This window comes from Neoarius graeffei, chromosome 14, assembly GCF_027579695.1.
Source record: "Neoarius graeffei isolate fNeoGra1 chromosome 14, fNeoGra1.pri, whole genome shotgun sequence".
In the NCBI taxonomy this organism is placed as follows: Eukaryota; Metazoa; Chordata; class Actinopteri; order Siluriformes; family Ariidae; genus Neoarius; species Neoarius graeffei.
In genome coordinates this window covers 7,361,447-7,380,759 of record NC_083582.1, presented here as the reverse complement: position 1 = coordinate 7,380,759, position 19,313 = coordinate 7,361,447, and the positions used below count along the sequence as shown (strand labels likewise).

General features: G+C 44.2%; 1 protein-coding gene across 1 annotated transcript; it reads right to left on the bottom strand.

The window, feature by feature from the left end:
• Nucleotides 1–2,247: 2,247 nt before the first annotated feature.
• On the bottom strand, nt 2,248–18,171 carry hpdl (4-hydroxyphenylpyruvate dioxygenase-like). Its single transcript, XM_060938722.1, has 5 exons — nt 17,502–18,171; nt 11,229–11,395; nt 10,994–11,145; nt 10,785–10,903; nt 2,248–3,226 (listed from the first exon to the last, which is right to left on the bottom strand). The coding sequence occupies exons 1-5, from the start codon at nt 18,149–18,151 to the stop codon at nt 3,028–3,030; spliced, it is 1,287 nt and encodes a 428-aa protein (XP_060794705.1). The 5' UTR covers nt 18,152–18,171; the 3' UTR covers nt 2,248–3,027.
• Between the last annotated feature and the right edge of the window lie 1,142 nt (nt 18,172–19,313).

Sequence of the window (19,313 nt, the reverse complement as noted above, 5' to 3'; positions counted from 1 at the left end):
ACCACATTATCCCATCTGTGAAACATGGTGGTGGTAGTATCACGGTTTGGGCCTGTTTTGCTGCATCTGGGCCAGGACGGCTTGCCATCATTGATGGAACAATGAATTCTGAATTATACCAGCGAATCCTAAAGGAAAATGTCAGGACATCTGTCCATGAACTGAATCTCAAGAGAAGGTGGGTCATGCAGCAAGACAACGACCCTAAACACACAAGTCGTTCTACCAAAGAATGGTTAAAGGAGAATAAAGTTAATGTTTTGGAATGGCCAAGTCAAAGTCCTGACCTTAATCCAATGGAAATGTTGTGGAAGGACCTGAAGCGAGCAGTTCATGTGAGGAAACCCACCAACATCCCAGAGTTGAAGCTGTTCTGTACGGAGGAACGGGCTAAAATTCCTCCAAGCCGGTGTGCAGGACTGATCAACAGTTACCGCAAACGTTTAGTTGCGGTTATTGCTGCACAAGGGGGTCACACCAGATACTGAAAGCAAAGGTTCACATACTTTTGCCACTCACAGATATGCAACATTGGATCATTTTCCTCAATAAATAAATGACCAAGTATAATATTTTTGTCTCATTTGTTTAACTGGGTTCTCTTTATCTACTTTTAGGACTTGTGTGAAAATCTGATGATGTTTTAGGTCATATTTATGCAGAAATATAGAAAATTCTAAAGGGTTCACAAACTTTCAAGCACCACTGTAGTTGGGCAGTGAAAGAAAAAGTGGACAAAATATTGCAGACGTTGTACAGCCGAGTCGTTTAGGAGCCAAAAGAATTGACTCACCTCACTGAGCTCATTTCACCTAAATCGGAATCTCATGATGGACCTGTTTGAAATTTTAATCACAGCCTATCTATCCCTCCATCTATCTTAAATGACTACAGACAAAAGTTTGCACCCCCTTAAGACATAAAAAATCCATTTATGTGAAACGTCCCTGATGTGATAAAAACATTAATAGTCTCGAATGAGAGATTTGCGGTTATAGAAAACACCTTCTGACCAATCACAATCCAGCAGCTCTGAGGTCCAAAAATAAATAAAAAAGGCCACTCGCTGGCCACTTTGTTAGGAACACCCCTACATCCACCTGCTGTTTGATGCAGCTCTCTAATCAGCCGATCCGTCGCCAGCAGCACAACGCATAATGAAATCCTGCAGATACAAATCAAGAGCTTTGGTTTACGTTCACAATGTTCAAACATCAGAACGGGAAAAATTGTGATCTCATAGTGAAGTGTGACTTTCTTTCTTTCTCTCACTGTGGTATGGGTGTTGGTTCGAGCCAGATGAGTGTGAGGTTTGAGTATTTCAGAAACTGCTGATCTCCTCCTGGGGTTTTCACACACAACAGTCTCTAGAGTTTACACAGAATGGTGCGGAAAACAAAAATCAAGTGAGTGTGCGACAGTTCTGTGGGTGGAAACAAACACCTTGTTGATAAGAGGTCAGAGGAAAATGGACAGATTGGTTCGAATTTTTTTTTTTGTCAGGAAGGATATTAGTAACTCATATAATCACTCTTTACAACCGTAGTGAGCAGAAAAGCATCTCAGCATGCAACAGAAAAATAGAACAACACATTGGGTTCCACTCCTGCAGCCAAAAACAGGGATCTTAGAACCAACAACAAGTTCCTATTAACGTGGCTGGAACGTGGCTTTCCCAACACTTAGGACACTCACACACACTCAAATCACAGACAATCAGCCAGGACTGGAGCAGCTTTTCATTTTTATTTCTCAAAAATGAAATACAGTGGACTTATTTTTTCGCGGTCTGGTTTCCATCAAATCGTGCGCTCTGATTGGCTCACGAGCAGTCTGTAATCCTACGATCCGGACCCCGGTTATGGACCTTTGTCGACTCGCTCATTCACAACAACAAAAACATAGTGGCAATTTTTTGTCAACATTTTTGTCGCCAAGATCAGGGAAGTGATCTAGATCAAGTTTTCTTTTCAGAAAATTCCTAGCTGATGTACGGTAGCTTGTCAACCAAGTTTTTGACGAGCTTGTAGCAGGTTTGTTCTAAATATGGTTTTCCCTTTCGGGTGCTCTCATTTTCTGTTAGAATTTGGTAAAGAAAAAAAAAAACAAAAACAACGTGTTATTTACCAGCTGGGAGGTCCGTATGGTGAAATACCGTGACCGAGGTCTTGAAAGTACTGAGCGAGGCCCTCTGGGCCGAGGTCAGTATTCGAGGCCAAGGTCACGGTATTTCACCATACGGACCAAACTTAAGCTGGTAAATAATATATTTATTTTTTTCTTTACCAAATTCTAACAGAAAACGAGAGCGCCCGAAAGGGAAAACCGAGCCGAGCCGCCATTTTGAATCCTCATTCACGGCTGTAATGCAAATGGCTTCCTCCTCGGTATACAAGTGCACTTCCATGGCAGGGAAAAAAACTACATTTTGCTGCCTATGTAGTCCCCTATTTATACAAATAGGAGTCATTCAGGATTCAGCCATGTTTTTGCTCGGCGTTAGCAACAGTTAGAGGTTTTTAGCTTTCTCCTGAAATGTTTTCTTTTATTTCTTCTTCCTCAGGGGAGTAAAACTCGCTTTCGCTGTGAACACTGTCGTTATCGCTATCCATGCTGTAAAATTAATGCTGTTCTCCTGAGAAATGCGAAAAACGTTGACAAAAAATTGCTACTATGTTTGTTGTTGTGAACGAGTCACCAGAGGTCTGTAACTGGGGTCCGTACCATAGGATACGGACCCGCTCGCCAGCCAATCAGTGCGCAGGATTTGGACTGCAAACAAACAAAAAAAAAAATTTACCAGCTTAAGGTCGATCCGTATCGTGAAATACCATGACCTTGAAAATACTGACCTCGGCCCAGAGGCCTTGGTCAGTATTTTCAAGACCTCGGTTACGGTATTTCACGATACGGATCGTCCTTAAGCTGGAAACCACACATTTTTACAGGAGTGTCAAGTACTAGCGTTTTAAATAGAAAGCATATCTGCCATAAATTAACATTTAATTCATCCGACAACGTGTTTGCTCAGTGCTGTCCCGTTTGTTTGCTTTTCACGTTTGAGTGCTCCTGATGGTCCTCGTTCTTCTCCATGTACGACTGAACGGATCTCCACAAAGCTCGGATGTTCCCCTCTCCGAACCCGGTGGCTCCACGGCGCTCGATCAGCTCCAGGAACAACGTGTCCTCGGAGAAGATGGGCTTGCTGAACACCTGCAGCAGGTACCTGTTGGAAAATTAATTCTGGATTCAACAGCAAACCGAAACCCAGAAAATTAGGCCCCGCCCATATTGTCATACTTATATTATAGATACGGCCGATCGAGGAGTTCCAAATGTGTATCATTCACACACAGCTCTCTGACTGATGCAGGCAAAGCAGTGATGAAGTGTTTAAGAATAAGATACAATTTCATTTATAAGGACTTACTGTATATATCCAGTATATTTTTAAGAAAGGCGCCAATTTCTACAAGCAAAGTCGTAACATTAGGAAGAGAAGTTTAAAATGGCAGAAAACAAGGTTTTATGGAATTATTAACACACACACACACACACACACACACACACCGAATTTATTGGGTAAACAAACAAACTTATAATAAAGCTCACTTTTAGCAAGAGCATTTAAATGACTTTAATTCTTACTCGACATTATGTCTTTACGGCAGAGCAATAGGGCCAGGGTTTTATATTTTATTTGGAAACTTCTGAGAAAAAAAAAACTCAGAATTTTTGAGATTAAAGTCAAAATTTTCAAGGAAAAGTCAAAAGTTTCGAGAAAAAAGTCGAAATTTGAGAGAAAAAAAAGTCAGAACTTTCAAGAAAAAAGTCAAAATTTGAGAAAAAAGTCAAAATTTTCGAGAAAAAAAAAAAAAGTCAGAAATCTGTAGAAGGCGGGCTTCCATACGGAAGTGACACTCACTCGCGGCCGGTAGACATGAATGGCTGAGACCAGAGCCATGGAATTCATGGAGTTGTGACAACTGGGGTACAGGAAGTTGGTTGGTGATGTGATTCACGTAGATTCAAATACTTCTAGGCAGCGGCTTTCTGTTTGCTAGAGACTAACACAGAACCACTACATAACAAGCAAAGATTAAGTAGAAACGAATCACAATATTGTGATTCTGTGCCAAGACTGCAAGGATCTCTTTGTTATTAAACCCAATCACGAAATAACATTTGATTAAGTCGTCCATTTCAGCAGCACTAAACACAGTAGTAGCAGACTAAGTCTCCGTCAGCTCTGAATGACCTGGTACCTGGTAGCCTAAATTTGTGACTTTTTTCTCGAAAATTTTGAGTTTATTTTCTCAAAACTTTTGATGAAAATTGACTTTTTTCTCAAAAATTGACGTTTTTCCGCAAAAATTGACTCTCAAAAATTGACTTTTTTCTTGAAATTTTTGACTTTTTTTCTCAAAAGTTTTGAGATTGTTTCTCGAAATTTTTTACTTTTTTCTCAATTTCTGACTTTAATCTAAAAAATTGAGTTTTTTTCTCAGAAATAAAAAAAAATATATGTATTTCTTAGTGGAACTATCGCTCTTCCATATGTCTTCTTGTTACTATTTCGCTCAATTTTTATTTTTTAAAAACGCGTCATTCTAATATAAAAAAAAAAAAGCCACACAAATGAAACAAAACCCCCACAATTTCCTGATTACAGGAAATCCTAAATGTCTTTCTATTCACTTTGCTTGTACACTACATAAAGTATGATGTGTATTTCACTAGGGTTAAAGTATTGGCACCCTCATGTATATTTAACAGTTATTCCAGGAAATCGAGTCGTACGTGAGCCGAGAGCCGACGAGGCGCGTAGCACCGAGATTGAGTGGAATAACCTTTATTCTATCCACATTCACTGGATTTTGAGAAACGGAGCTTTATTTTTTGCAAACTTGATAACCTGATGCGGGCGGCACGGTGGTGTAGTGGTTAGCGCTGTCGCCTCACAGCAAGAAGGTCCTGGGTTCGAGCCCTGGGGCCGGCAAGGGTCTTTCTGTGAGGAGTTTGCATGTTCTCCCCGTGTCCGCGTGGGTTTCCTCTGGGTGCTCCGGTTTCCCCCACAGTCCAAAAACATGCAGGTTAGGTTAACTGGTGACTCTAAATTGAGCGTAGGTGTGAATGTGAGTGTGAATGGTTGTCTGTGTCTATGTGTCAGCCCTGTGATGACCTGGCGACTTGTCCAGGGTGTACCCCGCCTTTCGCCCGTAGTCAGCTGGGATAGGCTCCAGCTCGCCTGCGACCCTGTAGAAGGATAAAGCGGCTAGAGATAATGAGATGAGATGAGATGAGATAACCTGATGCAAAACATCTGACAAAATCATTTCCGCTTAGAATGTAAACAAACCGGCGAAATGAAAATGACAGGAGCAATTTGTAAAAAATGTGATAATAATAATAATTCTTGAAAAAAAAAAATGTTATTACCATCAAATACTTTCATTCCATATTTTGTTTCCCTTTTTTGGGGGGGGGGGGGGGGTTGTTTTAGAGTAGAATTTTTATTTCGTCCTAGGTTGGTTCAGCAACACCATTTATTTTTCTAGTCACGATATATGAGCTGATATCCTAGTAGTAGAGCAGCCAATCAGAGCGTGTGATTGCTCATATCCAGTGAATGTGGATAGAATAATATATGATGGACTCTCACACACACCCGGCTACACGGATAGTCCTGGGTTCCGAATACCAGTTTCTAACGCTTGTTAAAGCTGTACCGCCTTTCAGATTTTTCAAGTGTAGGTCATAAAAATAATTTTCCCAACACACTATTTTTGTTTAGTGGACCCAAACCTACTCAATTTGAAATCACAGACTTCCAATTTTATTATTATTTTTTTTTAAAATAAAACAATTAATGAATTTATCTCCATGTGGCATGACCTGGCGACTTGTCCAGGGTGTACCCCGCCTTTCGCCCGTAGTCAGCTGGGATAGGCTCCAGCTTGCCTGCGACCCTGTAGAGGGATAAAGCGGCTAGAGATAATGAGATGAGATCTCCATGTGGCCCTAAATTCTCTGCTATTTTTTCCTGCTTCACCATGACCCAATACAAGATACTACATCACGCATCACGTGGTGGGCTTTCCCCGTTCACGCAAGGCATTGTGGGATACAGATTTGAAACAGGAGAGAAAAATGGAGGACGCGAGTGTGTGAAAAGTGAAACGTGAAAGAGCGACTACAGTAACGGAAAGAAAGCGAGAAGAAGAAAAGACGTTATGTTATATACGAAGGGAAGGAAAGGAAACGCAGGACCAAACTAATAAATATGGGCGCTCAGCGAGCACCTCGGTGTGATCAGCTGTTCGTTTAGCGACAGAATGACGGAACTGTCAGTGCACACTCAAAGGTAAACCTGTAGATGGCAGTAATGCAACACTGTGGATGCCAGCTGCCGTAAAACCCAAAAGAAAAAGAAAGAAGGTGGTAAACCTGCGCATGCGCACACACACGGACTTCCTCTGTCTGCTCGACTGCGTGATTTCATGCACATTATTTGCTTTAATCCCTTCAAATTAAATAACTTCGCAGCCACAGAATGGCCTGGGTTTTTTAAGATGTTACAAAAATAAACATATCATAATGACCACATTTCACTGAGAACTAAATTTCACCGATTTTATGAAATCGAAAGGTTGTCTCGCTTTAAAGCTAATTAAATAACGCACTAATCAGTGGTTTGATTTAAAATGCTAGTCATTCCGCTTCGTTCTCAGATTAGATTTGAGCTAACTCTACACACTTCTACTTCCTCCTCAACTTTATTTTTTCTTCATAATGTCTTTAAACATATGTACTGAGAGGTCGTACTGTATATGACAGGATAAGACGAAACCGTGGTTATACTGTACGATTTTCAAAACGGGAACCAACCGCAGGTAGGAACGAAAACGAGTGGGGAACTGAGGAAACGTCAGAGCAGAACACTGATTCGAAGAATCACTCGTTTGTTGCTTTTTACAGCATCATGTCTAAATATGCACAGAATTAAAGGGATAGTTCGGGATTTTTGACATGAATCCGTATGGCATCCCCATCAATAGTGTCGTGCAAACACACTGACTTACCCCTGACAGCATCCTGCGAGTCCAGTTCTTGTCCAGTTTTGGTCCAGACGAAAGTAGTCCGGCAAGTTTGTTGGGGTCACGAAAGTAAAACGTTTTTCGTCTCAAAACAGTATGTGTTCAAAAGAGTGATATATTTGCATCACAAAACCGTTGCCAAATAAAAAGTCAGACCTCGAAATCGCTTGGCACTATTTTCTCTCCCTTCTGATCACTGCGCGCTGCCGCCAGGTGACAGCCACGGCTGTTTCATTCATTGTTTTAGTGATGGGAATTTCGGCTCTTTTGGCTCTTCTTACTATAAGGAGCCGGCTCTTTCGGCTCCCAAACGGCTCCTGAGATTTTATTTTTGATTTAATTGCTGCAATTAACTAGTTAATTCATTACATTATTATTTATATTTTATGGGCGGCACGGTGGTGTAGTGGTTAGCGCTGTCGCCTCACAGCAAGAAGGTCCAGGTTTGAGCCCCGTGGCCGGCGAGGGCCTTTCTGTGCGGAGTTTGCATGTTCTCCCCGTGTCCGCGTGGGTTTCCTCTGGGTGCTCCGGTTTCCCCCACAGTCCAAAGACATGCAGGTTAGGTTAACTGGTGACTAAATTGAGCGTAGGTGTGAATGTGAGTGTGAATGGTTGTCTGTGTCTATGTGTCAGCCCTGTGATGACCTGGCGACTTGTCCAGGGTGTACCCCGCCTTTCGCCCGTAGTCAGCTGGGATAGGCTCCAGCTCGCCTGCGACCCTGTAGAACAGGATAAAGCGGCTAGAGATAATGAGATGAGATGAGATTTATATTTTATCAATAGGATGTTTTCCATTTTATTTTTTAGTTTTTGTAGCCATTGTAAAGCTTTGTAAAGTATAGCAGTGTAACAATGTTCTAGCTATAGAAATAAAACTTACTTACCAATTAATAAATTATTTTCTCACAAACATAATGCAAAACTGTGTTATATTACCAATATAAAATACACAGAAGACATCAACTGTTTATCCCTTATGGCTTTATTTCACACTCGACCTTGAACAAAATGCCACAAAATAAATTATGAAGTATAAATCAGGCCTAAGAAGCTATGAAGCAAAGTTAGAAATTATTTTAACAAACACAGAACAATGTGCAACAAAATATGTGGCACCTTGAGCGCATGTAAAAAGAGAAAAAAGTGCCGCACTCTGCTCCACCAGTAATGAGAAGCCGCTGGAACAGCAAATATGCTCCTGTTATAATGACTGCTGTCTCGTTGTATACCGCAGATTAATCTGGCCATGCCAAGGCGGTTGCCGACCGAACCTGTCAATTTATGAGCGACAATTTATATCATGAGCTTTAGGAATTCACGGCAACAAAACAATGATCATGGTTGTCAAATAGACAATCATCCTTCAGCTGAGCTGATCTCTCTCTCTCTCTCTCTCTCTCTCTCTCTGAGCACCTAAGGACAAAAAACTGATTTGGTTCCCCAACTCGGCTCCCACCGAAGAGCCGGCTCCCGTCGTTCACTTCAAAGAGCCGGCTCTTTGAACCGGATCGTTCGCGACCGACACATCACTACATTGTTTACTGCTAGCAAAGTTAGCGACATGTCTGACTACGACGGTGAAATGCAGGGATGTGATTTGGGGCTGGTGAAATTATCTGAAAATTTTAGGCGGGGGTCTGGGGGCCGCAGGCCCCCAGCTGGTCCAGGGCAGCACCCTGGTGGGGGGACAAGGGGGGAAGCCCCCCGAAGCTCCTGGGTTTTGGGGTTTTCTGACTTAAAAATTGTACTAAAATGGCAAGCAAACACAAGAAAAAACTTGTCATGATTAACAAATTCAAGCCAATTTAATGGTCAACACGCAACTCTGACGCACACACACTCTCTCGCACTCTCTCTCGCGCGCGCTCTCTCTCTCTCGCTCTCTCTCGCGCGCTCGCTCTCTCTCTCTCGCGCGCGCGCTCGCTCTCTCGCTCTCGCGCTCTCTCTCTCTCGCGCGCGCGCTCTCTCTCTCTCGCGCGCGCGCGCTCTCTCGCGCGCGCTCTCTCGCGCGCGCTCTCTCTCTCTCGCGCGCTCTCTCTCTCTCGCGCGCTCTCTCTCTCTCGCGCGCTCTCTCTCTCTCGCGCGCTCTCTCTCTCTCGCGCGCTCTCTCTCTCTCGCGCGCTCTCTCTCTCTCGCGCGCTCTCTCTCTCTCGCGCGCTCTCTCTCTCTCGCGCGCTCTCTCTCTCTCGCGCGCGCGCTCTCTCTCTCTCGCGCGCGCGCTCTCTCTCTCTCGCGCGCGCGCTCTCTCTCTCTCGCGCGCTCTCTCTCGCGCGCTCTCTCTCGCTCGCGCGCGCGCTCTCTCTCTCGCGCGCGCTCTCGCTCGCGCGCGCGCTCTCTCTCTCGCGCGCGCTCTCTCTCTCTCCGCGCGCTCTCTCTCTCGCGCGCGCTCTCTCTCTCTCCGCGCGCTCTCTCTCTCGCGCGCGCTCTCTCTCGCTCTCTCTCTCCGCGCGCTCTCTCTCTCGCGCGCGCTCTCTCTCGCTCGCTCTCTCTCTCCGCGCGCTCTCTCTCTCGCGCGCGCTCTCTCTCGCTCGCTCTCTCTCTCTCGCTCTCACTCACGCGCGCGCGCGCACCTTACGCTCGATCACGGAGGCTGCCATCTTTCAACTCTGTTTGAAGCGAGCTTACGTACAGCTATCCAACAAGCGCGTTCATTGGTTGTTACAGAGCGATGGGCCAATCACGTACCTCGTTTCATCTCAATGATGTAATTGCGTAAATGACGTAATTACGTCAATGAGATGAAACGAGGTACGTGATTGGCCCATCACTCTGTAACAACCAATGAATGCGCTCGCTTCAAACAAAGAGTTGAAAGATGGCAGCCTCCGTGATCGAGGCGTAAAGATGCAAATCCGAGGCTGCCATCTTTCAAACAAAGTCGGAACGAATAGGATACGAATGTGGATTTGAGGGAAAAATCGGAAACATTTTTTTTTCAAGTTTTGAGGTGAAAAAAGCGGAATTCCGCGAATTCGTGGAAAAATCACATCCCTGGAAATGTGTGCGGAGATTCAGCCACATCTTTGTTGCTACAGCCTGGATAGTCGCAAGTGCGCACCATTTTCACAAATATATTATTGTATAGGTTATAGAAGGTGATAAATTTGTCGCTGTTCTTGCTCTCAAATTAGCTCGTTAGTGCCGCTGATCTGAACTCCTAATCGCTGCCAAACAATGGGAAAGGTGTTGATTCCTGCGCAGATGTCAACATGACAGCGCGCAGTGATACCGAGGGAGAGAAAATAGTGCCAAGCGATTTCGAGGTCTGACTTTTTATTTGGCAACGGTTTTGTGATGCAAATATATCACTCTTTTGAACACATACTGTTTTGAGACGAAAAACGTTTTACTTTCGTGACCCCAACAAACTTGCCGGACTACTTTCGTCTGGACCAAAACTGGACAAGAACTGGACTCACAGGATGCTGTCAGGGGTAAGTCAGTGTGTTTGCACGACACTATTGATGGGGATGCCATACAGATTCATGTCAAAAATCCCGAACTATCCCTTTAAGGAAATGCTGCTTCGTCGATGTGAGATCATGCTCCATGTTGTACATGTACGTAGAAAACGTGAATTTTTCTTCACTTGCTAGCGTGAACTGTGAATATTTGCACATTTGTATAGTACGTGTAGTTTATAGAGTACGGTACAACACGCCACATGGGACGCGTCCTCATCCATACCTCTTAGACGCGCTCAGATCCTCATCATTCCCCCGAAGATCTGTGTCTAACAGGATGCCGTGTTGCATCAGTGCTTTCGGATCGTGCCCCGCCTCCTCGATCTCCTGCCGCTTCCCCACCTGATGGAGACAGAACCATGGTGCATTAGTGTGCTCAGTAATCCCACTTTAACTGCATCTCTATCTAACGGACTGGAGATCTAGGAGAACCTCGGTGTAGTAGGCTGCCGGAGGAGAGACGAACCGAACGCCGGCGTCGGCCATGGTGCGTGCTGTGGACACGATGTCCCGCGTGGACAGGCCGATGTGCTGGATGCCCGGACCGCCGTGATGCTCCAGAAACGTGTCCACCTGATTCCTGCCTGAATCACACAAACACAACAAAGATAAAAGTACAAAGCTGAAATAAAAATAAAACCACGTGATATAAACCGTGACGCCGTACCCTGCTCAGGCAGAGGTTCAGCAATGACGAACTTGCAATCTGGTTCCTTTCTGTCTTTGAAAGGGAGCTTGATTCCCGTCTCGCTGCATTTCCAGTACTCCATGGCGGTCAGACGCAGACCGATCCCGTCCTGATCCAACACGTAGCCTTCCTCTGCATCCTCGTTCCTGCGCAAACAAATGCAAACAGTACAGCGGACGTGACACATCTTGTATGAGCAATAAACTAATACACTTGGGCCATCCTTAAAAAAAAAAAAAATCCATTTCCTGTCCACCGGGTGAGCAAAAAAATTCAGTCGGGAGGGAGGGATTTTTTTTTTTTTTACTATATGGATGGATAAGAAATCGCAATGCTGTGTTTGCTTTTTCTTTCAGTACTTTTTTATTACAAAAGCAGACACATTTAATAAAATATGACGGTTTAATCAACTGAAACTTGTACAAAAACTTTAAGTTAGCATTTTAAATGCTGACTGCAACATTTGCAAAACTTTTACAAAGGTACTTAAAATGTCCGACACACGGGCTTTTTGTAGTTCTAAATCGAGTGTTAGGCCGAGTTCGGATGAAATTACACTATTAAAATGATCACTGAATGATTTGTTTTTCGCTAGAATACCATTTTGCGATTTCACACTTAAGCAAATGTTTGAAAACTCCGGATCTGCTTCCTTCATGGTGGCTGCCATTTTTTTGTGCCGCACGGCGCATGCGCAGAGCTGATTCAGTTCAGGGTGCGCGCGCACTCGGCGGAGGCAGTAGTGTGTCGGAGGGAACAGAAGCAGAGATGACGCTTATTTTGTCTCCGGTAAACCAGTCTTCTCTCGTTCAATTACGTGCTGGCATCAAAAGACACCGTTGGTTGTAAATGAAGCCAAACTGAGTGGTTGGAGTGTATTTTCATACACAAATGGAGAAATGTTGGCTGAGTGTGTAATTGTGTCGCCCCACTGCAGACCGCTGTCGTTGTTAATTCATAGCATGCTCAGCTGCGTGAATGTGTCATGCACCGAAAATAAGAGATTTACAAGCCAGGAACGCCTCATGATGCAATACGCAAGAAAAGAAAGAAGATTTACTGCCATTTTACTTTGTATCTGAGTAAAGTGAATAAATAAATGGTCTGTGGAAAATACATTTAATCCTGGGAACTGCGTGCACAGGAGTTTATTTTGTGTTTACTCCCCCCGGCTGGCTACTTATTTGTCATGGCTGGCTAGTATGAGCCTTAGTGGAAAGCCCTGGGAATGCGCAAATGTTAAGTTCGATTTTAGATTTACGAACCTGAAAAAAATATCGAAAAACCGGCGTTAAAAAAAAATTTCAACCGCACAAACGGCACTCACCCGGCCGGTGGACCGGAAACAGAACATTTTTTAATAATGGCCTTAAATCAGCTTTATTATTGACGCGTCAACTGAATCCCAGATGCAAACTTTTTACCACATCACTGATGTTCCTCCGGTACATGAAAACATTCGATATTAGATTCTTTATTTGTATTCTGCAGACCTAACGTTGTGAAAACGTTGCCAGGAAAATGTCTCATCAGCTTCTACACCGTATACTAGAAATTTACCATGCATAGTGTCATGCTCGGGCGGCACGGTGGTGTAGTGGTTAGCGCTGTCGCCTCACAGCAAGAAGGTCCGGGTTCGAGCCCCGTGGCCGGCGAGGGCCTTTCTGTGTGGAGTTTGCATGTTCTCCCCGTGTCCGCGTGGGTTTCCTCCGGGTGATCCGGTTTCCCCCACAGTCCAAAGACATGCAGGTTAGGTTAACTGGTGACTCTAAATTGAGCGTAGGTGTGAATGTGAGTGTGAATGGTTGTCTGTGTCTATGTGTCAGCCCTGTGATGACCTGGCGACTTGTCCAGGGTGTACCCCGCCTTTCGCCCGTAGTCAGCTGGGATAGGCTCCAGCTTGCCTGCGACCCTGTAGAAGGATAAAGCGGCTAGAGATCATGAGATGAGATGAGTGTCATGCTCTTATAGGAAAGTAATCAACAATGATGCGTGTGTGATGCGTTACAGCTGATTATTTTCCTTAAGCATTTGAGTCCTTCCTCTAAATGTGAAGGAGGAAAGCTCGGCGCCCCCTGTTGGTCATTATGTGCCCATAACCCCCCCCTTGTCGGACCATACATTTTTTTCAATAGCCGTATAAGAATATTAGAAAAGCGCCCACTGTAATTTTTCTAACATTTTTTTCAAACCAGATTGTCACCTCAGCCTCATTAGGGTTTCTATAACCTTGTATGGACTTCCTGTGGTTTGGACGCGAAAACCCAGTTCTGTGCAAGCGCAACACGATCGCACTAGAAAGCAACACGATCGCACTAGAAAGCAACACGATCGCACTAGAAAGCAACACGATCGCACTAGAAAGCATGGTCAAGCTGCCAGTAGCTGTAGTCTTTTTAGTTGTGAATTACGAGTATTTCCTCGTGTTAATAATTCGCCATGCCAAAACAAGCGAAACTTACCTCCTTCTTTCGACGTGAAAAGGAAAGCAATTTATTATATATATTTTTTCCATCAAAGTTGCATTTTGTGGCTTTGAAGCTAAGTTTTAGTGCCGTTTCTAGAACACAACATCAAGAAAACGTGGAAGAAACAGCAATAATGGAAGAGCCGGTTTCTAAGCTGCCTAAAATTAGCAATGGTAATTATTTTTTGTTACATTTTTTCATAGTTCGATTCTGGTACTAAACCAGTTTTTTGATCTGCATCGGCTGACTAGGGCAAGATGTCGAGCCGCGATCCATACACCGCCGGATAAAGCTGATTTGGCCGAATCACTGTCCGACATCTAACAGCTCGTGACATGAGATGAAAGAATGATGCAAAGGCCGCGTTATTTTCTCAAAATGTATTATTTTTTCCATTTACAAACCTGCGGGTCTGTACTCAGGATGCCAGTCAGTGTGTGACCCCCCCCCTTGAAAAATCCTAGCTACGCCTCTGTTAAGGGTTCTAATCGGAACCATTTCTAATAGAGCAGTGGTACTATAGGGTTCTATGCACTGTAAAAGGATTGTTTGGGTGATCTGGGGTGCAGCAGGACAGGTATGGGGTTCTGGGTTCGATCCAGAGTTCTTGTTGTGTGGGTTTCCTCCTGGTTCTCAGGTTTCCTCCCAAAAACATGACATACTACGCTTACAGAAAGTTCTTTGAGGGTTCTTTTGATAGTTAAGTGGTGTTAGGGTCTGAAAGAGGTTCCACAAGGAGCTCTGCGTAATGAGGAAATTATGTTGGGTATTATAAGGTTCTATACCGAGGAACAATTGAGGTTTTTCACCCACGTGACCAAGTCATGTGATGCTGCCATTTTGGACGTCACGGCTCGAATCAGTTTGAATGCGAGGAAGGCGACAAACGAAAAACATAAAAGAAAAAGGAGAGAGATGCAGAAAACACCTTCACTATCCAGCGACGTAGGGCATTTACAGGGCGAGCAGAGGGAGAGGTATTTGCAAAAATTGAGGTTAGCAGGCTTAGAGAACGACGTTTACCTGCTTCCACCGGGATTGCTCACTGACGTACGGAAGTACACGAAGCCCTCGTCTTTACCTGACTTCGGCCCACATGATCTGTATACCTATGTCGTTAAAAACCCATCGCCATACACAGGTATTGATCTGAAAGCGTATAAGAGTTTGGATGCCTACAAATATTTTGTGTCAGGCTGGGTAACATGCCTACATCAGCGGGTCGTCCCTGGAGCCGGTGGTCGCCATCTTATTACAGCGAAGGTTTGTTCACATTTTCATTTACTTTCGGTCCTCAGGATAAACAAAATGTTATGTAAAATGTCAGCATTATCTGGCAACATATTATTTTACTTAATACAAGAAATTAATGGATGCCAACGTTTTTGCCAAAATGGTATTTTATTTTCCATTGTTTCGGCAGCTTCAGCATCATACTGTGAGATTCTGTTCAAATTGTTTTTTTCTTCTATGAAGCTTGAGCCATTTATTTTATTAGTTTATAATTATTGTTTAATTTAGTCTTCAGGAGAGACTGCCTGCACACAGCACTAGTATTAATAGTTTTTTTTTCTTACATGAAAGCTGAGGCATTTATATTATATTTTAAGGTAACTTCATGTTGTGCTGTGAGGTTCTCTGCAATTTAACTTTTGAACCAACAGGTGCATTTGGATAAGTAAAGCCGATTTTTCTGCATTTTTGTAGTCCTGGTAATCTTTTATATTGGTAAAGTTGTTTATAGGACCATTTCTCAGTGTCTGTTTTTTTAATCAATAGTTTTTCAGTAATAACTTAATATTTAACATATCACTCAATTTTAAACAACCCCTGCGCCTCCCCCATAGTCTCCAAAATTTCTGTGGGAAACACTGGCGTGCGTAACAACGCTAATCAAGCTTAAGCTAGACGACCCGCCTCAAATACCCGTCCCGGGTAAATGTTATCTATCTATCTAAAAAAATATGTTGCCAGATAATGCTGACATTTTACAGCCCAAAATATGTTCAAAACCCGCCAAAATGCACTTAAAACCGCCCAAATTGGGCGGGAAAACGCGCAATCTGGCAACACAGGCGGCAGTAATGGCTGCACTCATGTCGAGGATGTAAACACAATCTGGCAACACAGGCGGCAGTAATGGCTGCACTCATGTCGAGGATGTAAACACAGTTGACGTGGCAACGGACATACAGGACATAGTGGATGTAATTTACGTTCACAACTTTTTTTGCTGTCAGAAATATTTAATATTAAATTTTGTGACTCGACTGACAATAGCCGGCAGCATAACAAGCCATAGCTGGCGATTTGCTGCCGGTGACCGGCTATTTTTGAGACTGCTGCCTCAGGGTTCAATCCTAGGCCCTCTATTGTTCAGTATATATATATATATATATATATATATATATATATATATATATATATGATCTTCCCTTAGTTTGCCCTGATGTTAACATCCAAATGTATGCTGATGACACAGTGATATTTGTCTATGCAAAAACAAAACAAGCGGCATACAAACTTAATGGAGCATTGAGCAAAATAGTTGACTGACTAGATTACTCTTGTCTGACACTGAATATGTCAAAAACTGTTTGTATGTACTTCTCTTCACGTAAAAACACTACTCAAGAGCCGGACATATTTGTTAAAGGAGAAAAGCTCAATGTAGTAGATGATTTTAAATATTTAGGGGTCATTGTTGACTCTCGTCTAACTTTTAAAAAACATATTAAAAAGGTTAATGGTCGAGTTAAAAGGAATCTCCTCAATTTTAAGGAGATAAGGAATCAGATGACCACAGAGGCAGCCAAACTTTATTTCCAGTCTATGATTTTAATACACATCTCATATTGCTTAACCATCTGGTCTCAAGCAAATGCAACCGCCATGTCACTAATACACAAATCCTATAAACAGGCACTGAAAATTTTGGACAAAAAATCCAACACCTACCATCACTGTACTATCATACAGAAGTATGGTTTATTTAGTTTGGATAGTTTTATTTTCTTTTTAAACTGCTGTTTATTTTTTAAAATTATAAATAATCTTGCTCCACTTCCCCTTAAGCAATTTGTGAGTCTGTGCAGACCCACAAATAATACAAGGACTACACGAGCGTCATCTAGAGGGGACTGTACGAGTGTGTTTAGACATTCTACTTTTGGCCAAAGTGCTTTCTCAGTAAAAACATCAGGGCTGTGGAATAGCATTCCTGTTAGTATCAGGCAAAGCACCACACTCAGTACTTTTAAATTAGGTCTTAAGAAATGGCTAAAAGCAGGGCAGCACTGTGGACATTTTGAGTCATCGATCTTGTCTGTGTTTATTTTATTATATCATCATTTTTTTAAACTATGTACTTGTTACTGCAATATACAGTAGACCTATATCTGCACATAGTCCCATCCATAACATGTTTTGTTGTATTTTTTTTTTAACATCAATTCCTGTCCAGGGACTACAGATGAAAATTAGCCTTGCGGCTATAATCTGGCTCAGTTGTATGTTGTGCATTGTCCCTGTCAAATAAACAAATAAATAAACAAACAAACAAACCATTTGGTAGTAGTTTTGGCACTGTGGGTATAGAGACAGATTTATTTTTTACTTTATGTGTTGCTCATATATATGAGTATGGAGGATAGGGATTCAATAAAATTATATAATGTGTAGGACCCCTAGGCGGGACCCCTGTGTAGGACCCCTAGGCGGGACCCCTGTTTGGACCCCACTTGGGGTTTTGGGACACAGCCCGCATTGCACCTGTCCCTCTCACCTGTTGATGAAGAACCTCTGGAAGCCGAAGTTCTTCTCGTACCAGCGCATCACCGCGGCCGTGCTGTGTGCCGGGCACGCGTACGTGACGTGATCAAAATGCGTGACGGGACACCGCGTGTCCTCCTCCTCCGCTCCGGTCCCGACCTCACAGAAGCCGGGCAGGAAGGGCCCTCGGTACCGACTCGTGTCCACGAGCGTGTGGCAGACGTTGCCGACGATGGACTTCACGACCGAGTAGGTCACGAGACCGCCGTCGTCACGGACGCGCGTCGGCGGCACGAGCAGTTCGCAGCCCCGCGCGCGCAGCGACTCCGCCCACCTCTGCACGTCCTCGACCTCGAAGCACACGTTGCACGCGCTGTCCACCGGGTAGTGCGGCCGCACGTCGTACAGCACGTGACCGCCATGTTCCCGCTGCGAGCGCGCGAGCCGGTCCCGGAGCCCCTCCTCCTCCCCGCCGCCGCAGCGCGCTCTCTCGGTCAGCAGGAACACCGCCCCCCCTCTGCGGAAGGCGAGCTGCCGGGCTCCGGCGGTCCGTCTGGCGGCGAACGCGCTGAACTGGAGCTGGGACAGCAGCGCCGCCGCCGCGCGCTCCGCGTCACACACGTGCAGGGAGATGTGGTGCAGCCGCTTCAAGGAGGCCGCCATGCTGGATGCCGGCAAACGGAGTGGGCGTGTCTTCAGCTGTCATCACAGCGGCGAAGTTAAACACGGAAGCGGAAGGAGAAAAAAACGACCTCTGTCACAATAAATAAAAAGCATACAAATAAATACACATTTATTGTCAATTATTTAGATCCTTTCTTTCTTTAGTCTTTATTTCAATTCCTTTCTTATCTTTTTATTTTTACATCATTCTTTATCAATCCTGCCTTAATTCTCTGTGTGTGTCTCTCACTCTGTCTCACTCTGTCTCTCTCACTCTCTGTGCCTCTCTCTCACTCTCTCTGTGTCTCTCTCTCACTCTCTGTCTCTCACTCTCTCTGTCTCTCTCTCACTCTCTCTCTGTGTCTCTCTCTCACTCTCTGTCTCTCACTCTCTCTGTGTCACTCTCTCTGTGCCTCTCTCTCACTCTCTCTGTGTCTCTCACTCTCTCTGTGTCTCTCTCTCACTCTCTGTCTCTCACTCTCTCTGTGTCACTCCCTCTGTGTCTCTCACTCTCTCTGGGTCTCTCTCTGTCTCTCTCTCTCTCACTCTCTCTGTATCTCTCTCACTCTCTCTGTGTCTCTCACTCTCTGTGTCTCTCTCACTCTCTCTGTGTCTCTCACTCTGTCTCTCTCTCACTCTGTGTGTCTCACTCTCACTCTGTTTGTCTCTCTCTGTGTGTGTCTCTCTCTCTCACTCTCTCTGTGTCTCTCACTCTGTCTCTGTGTCTCTCACTCTCTGTATCTCTCACTCTGTCTCTCTCTCACTCTCTCACTCTGTCTCACTCTCACTCTGTGTGTGTCTCACTCTCACTCTGTGTGTCTCTCTCACTCTGTCTCTGTCTCTCACTCTTTGTGTCTCTCTCACTCTTTGTGTCTCTCTCTCACTCTATCTTTGTGTCTCTCTCTCACTCTGTGTCTCTCTCACTCTGTGTGTCTCTCTCTCACTCTCTCTCTCTCTCTCTGTCTCTCTCTCACTCTGTGTGTCTCTCTCATTGTCTCTGTGTCTCTCTCACTCTGTCTCTGTCTGTCTCTCTCTCTCTCCCTCACTCTCTGTGTCTGTCTCTCTCTCTCTCCCCTTAGCAAAAAGTAGTATACTTAAAGTTCATTTTATTAAGTATGCTTCAGTATAAGTATAGCAAGTATACTACAGACCATATACTTTT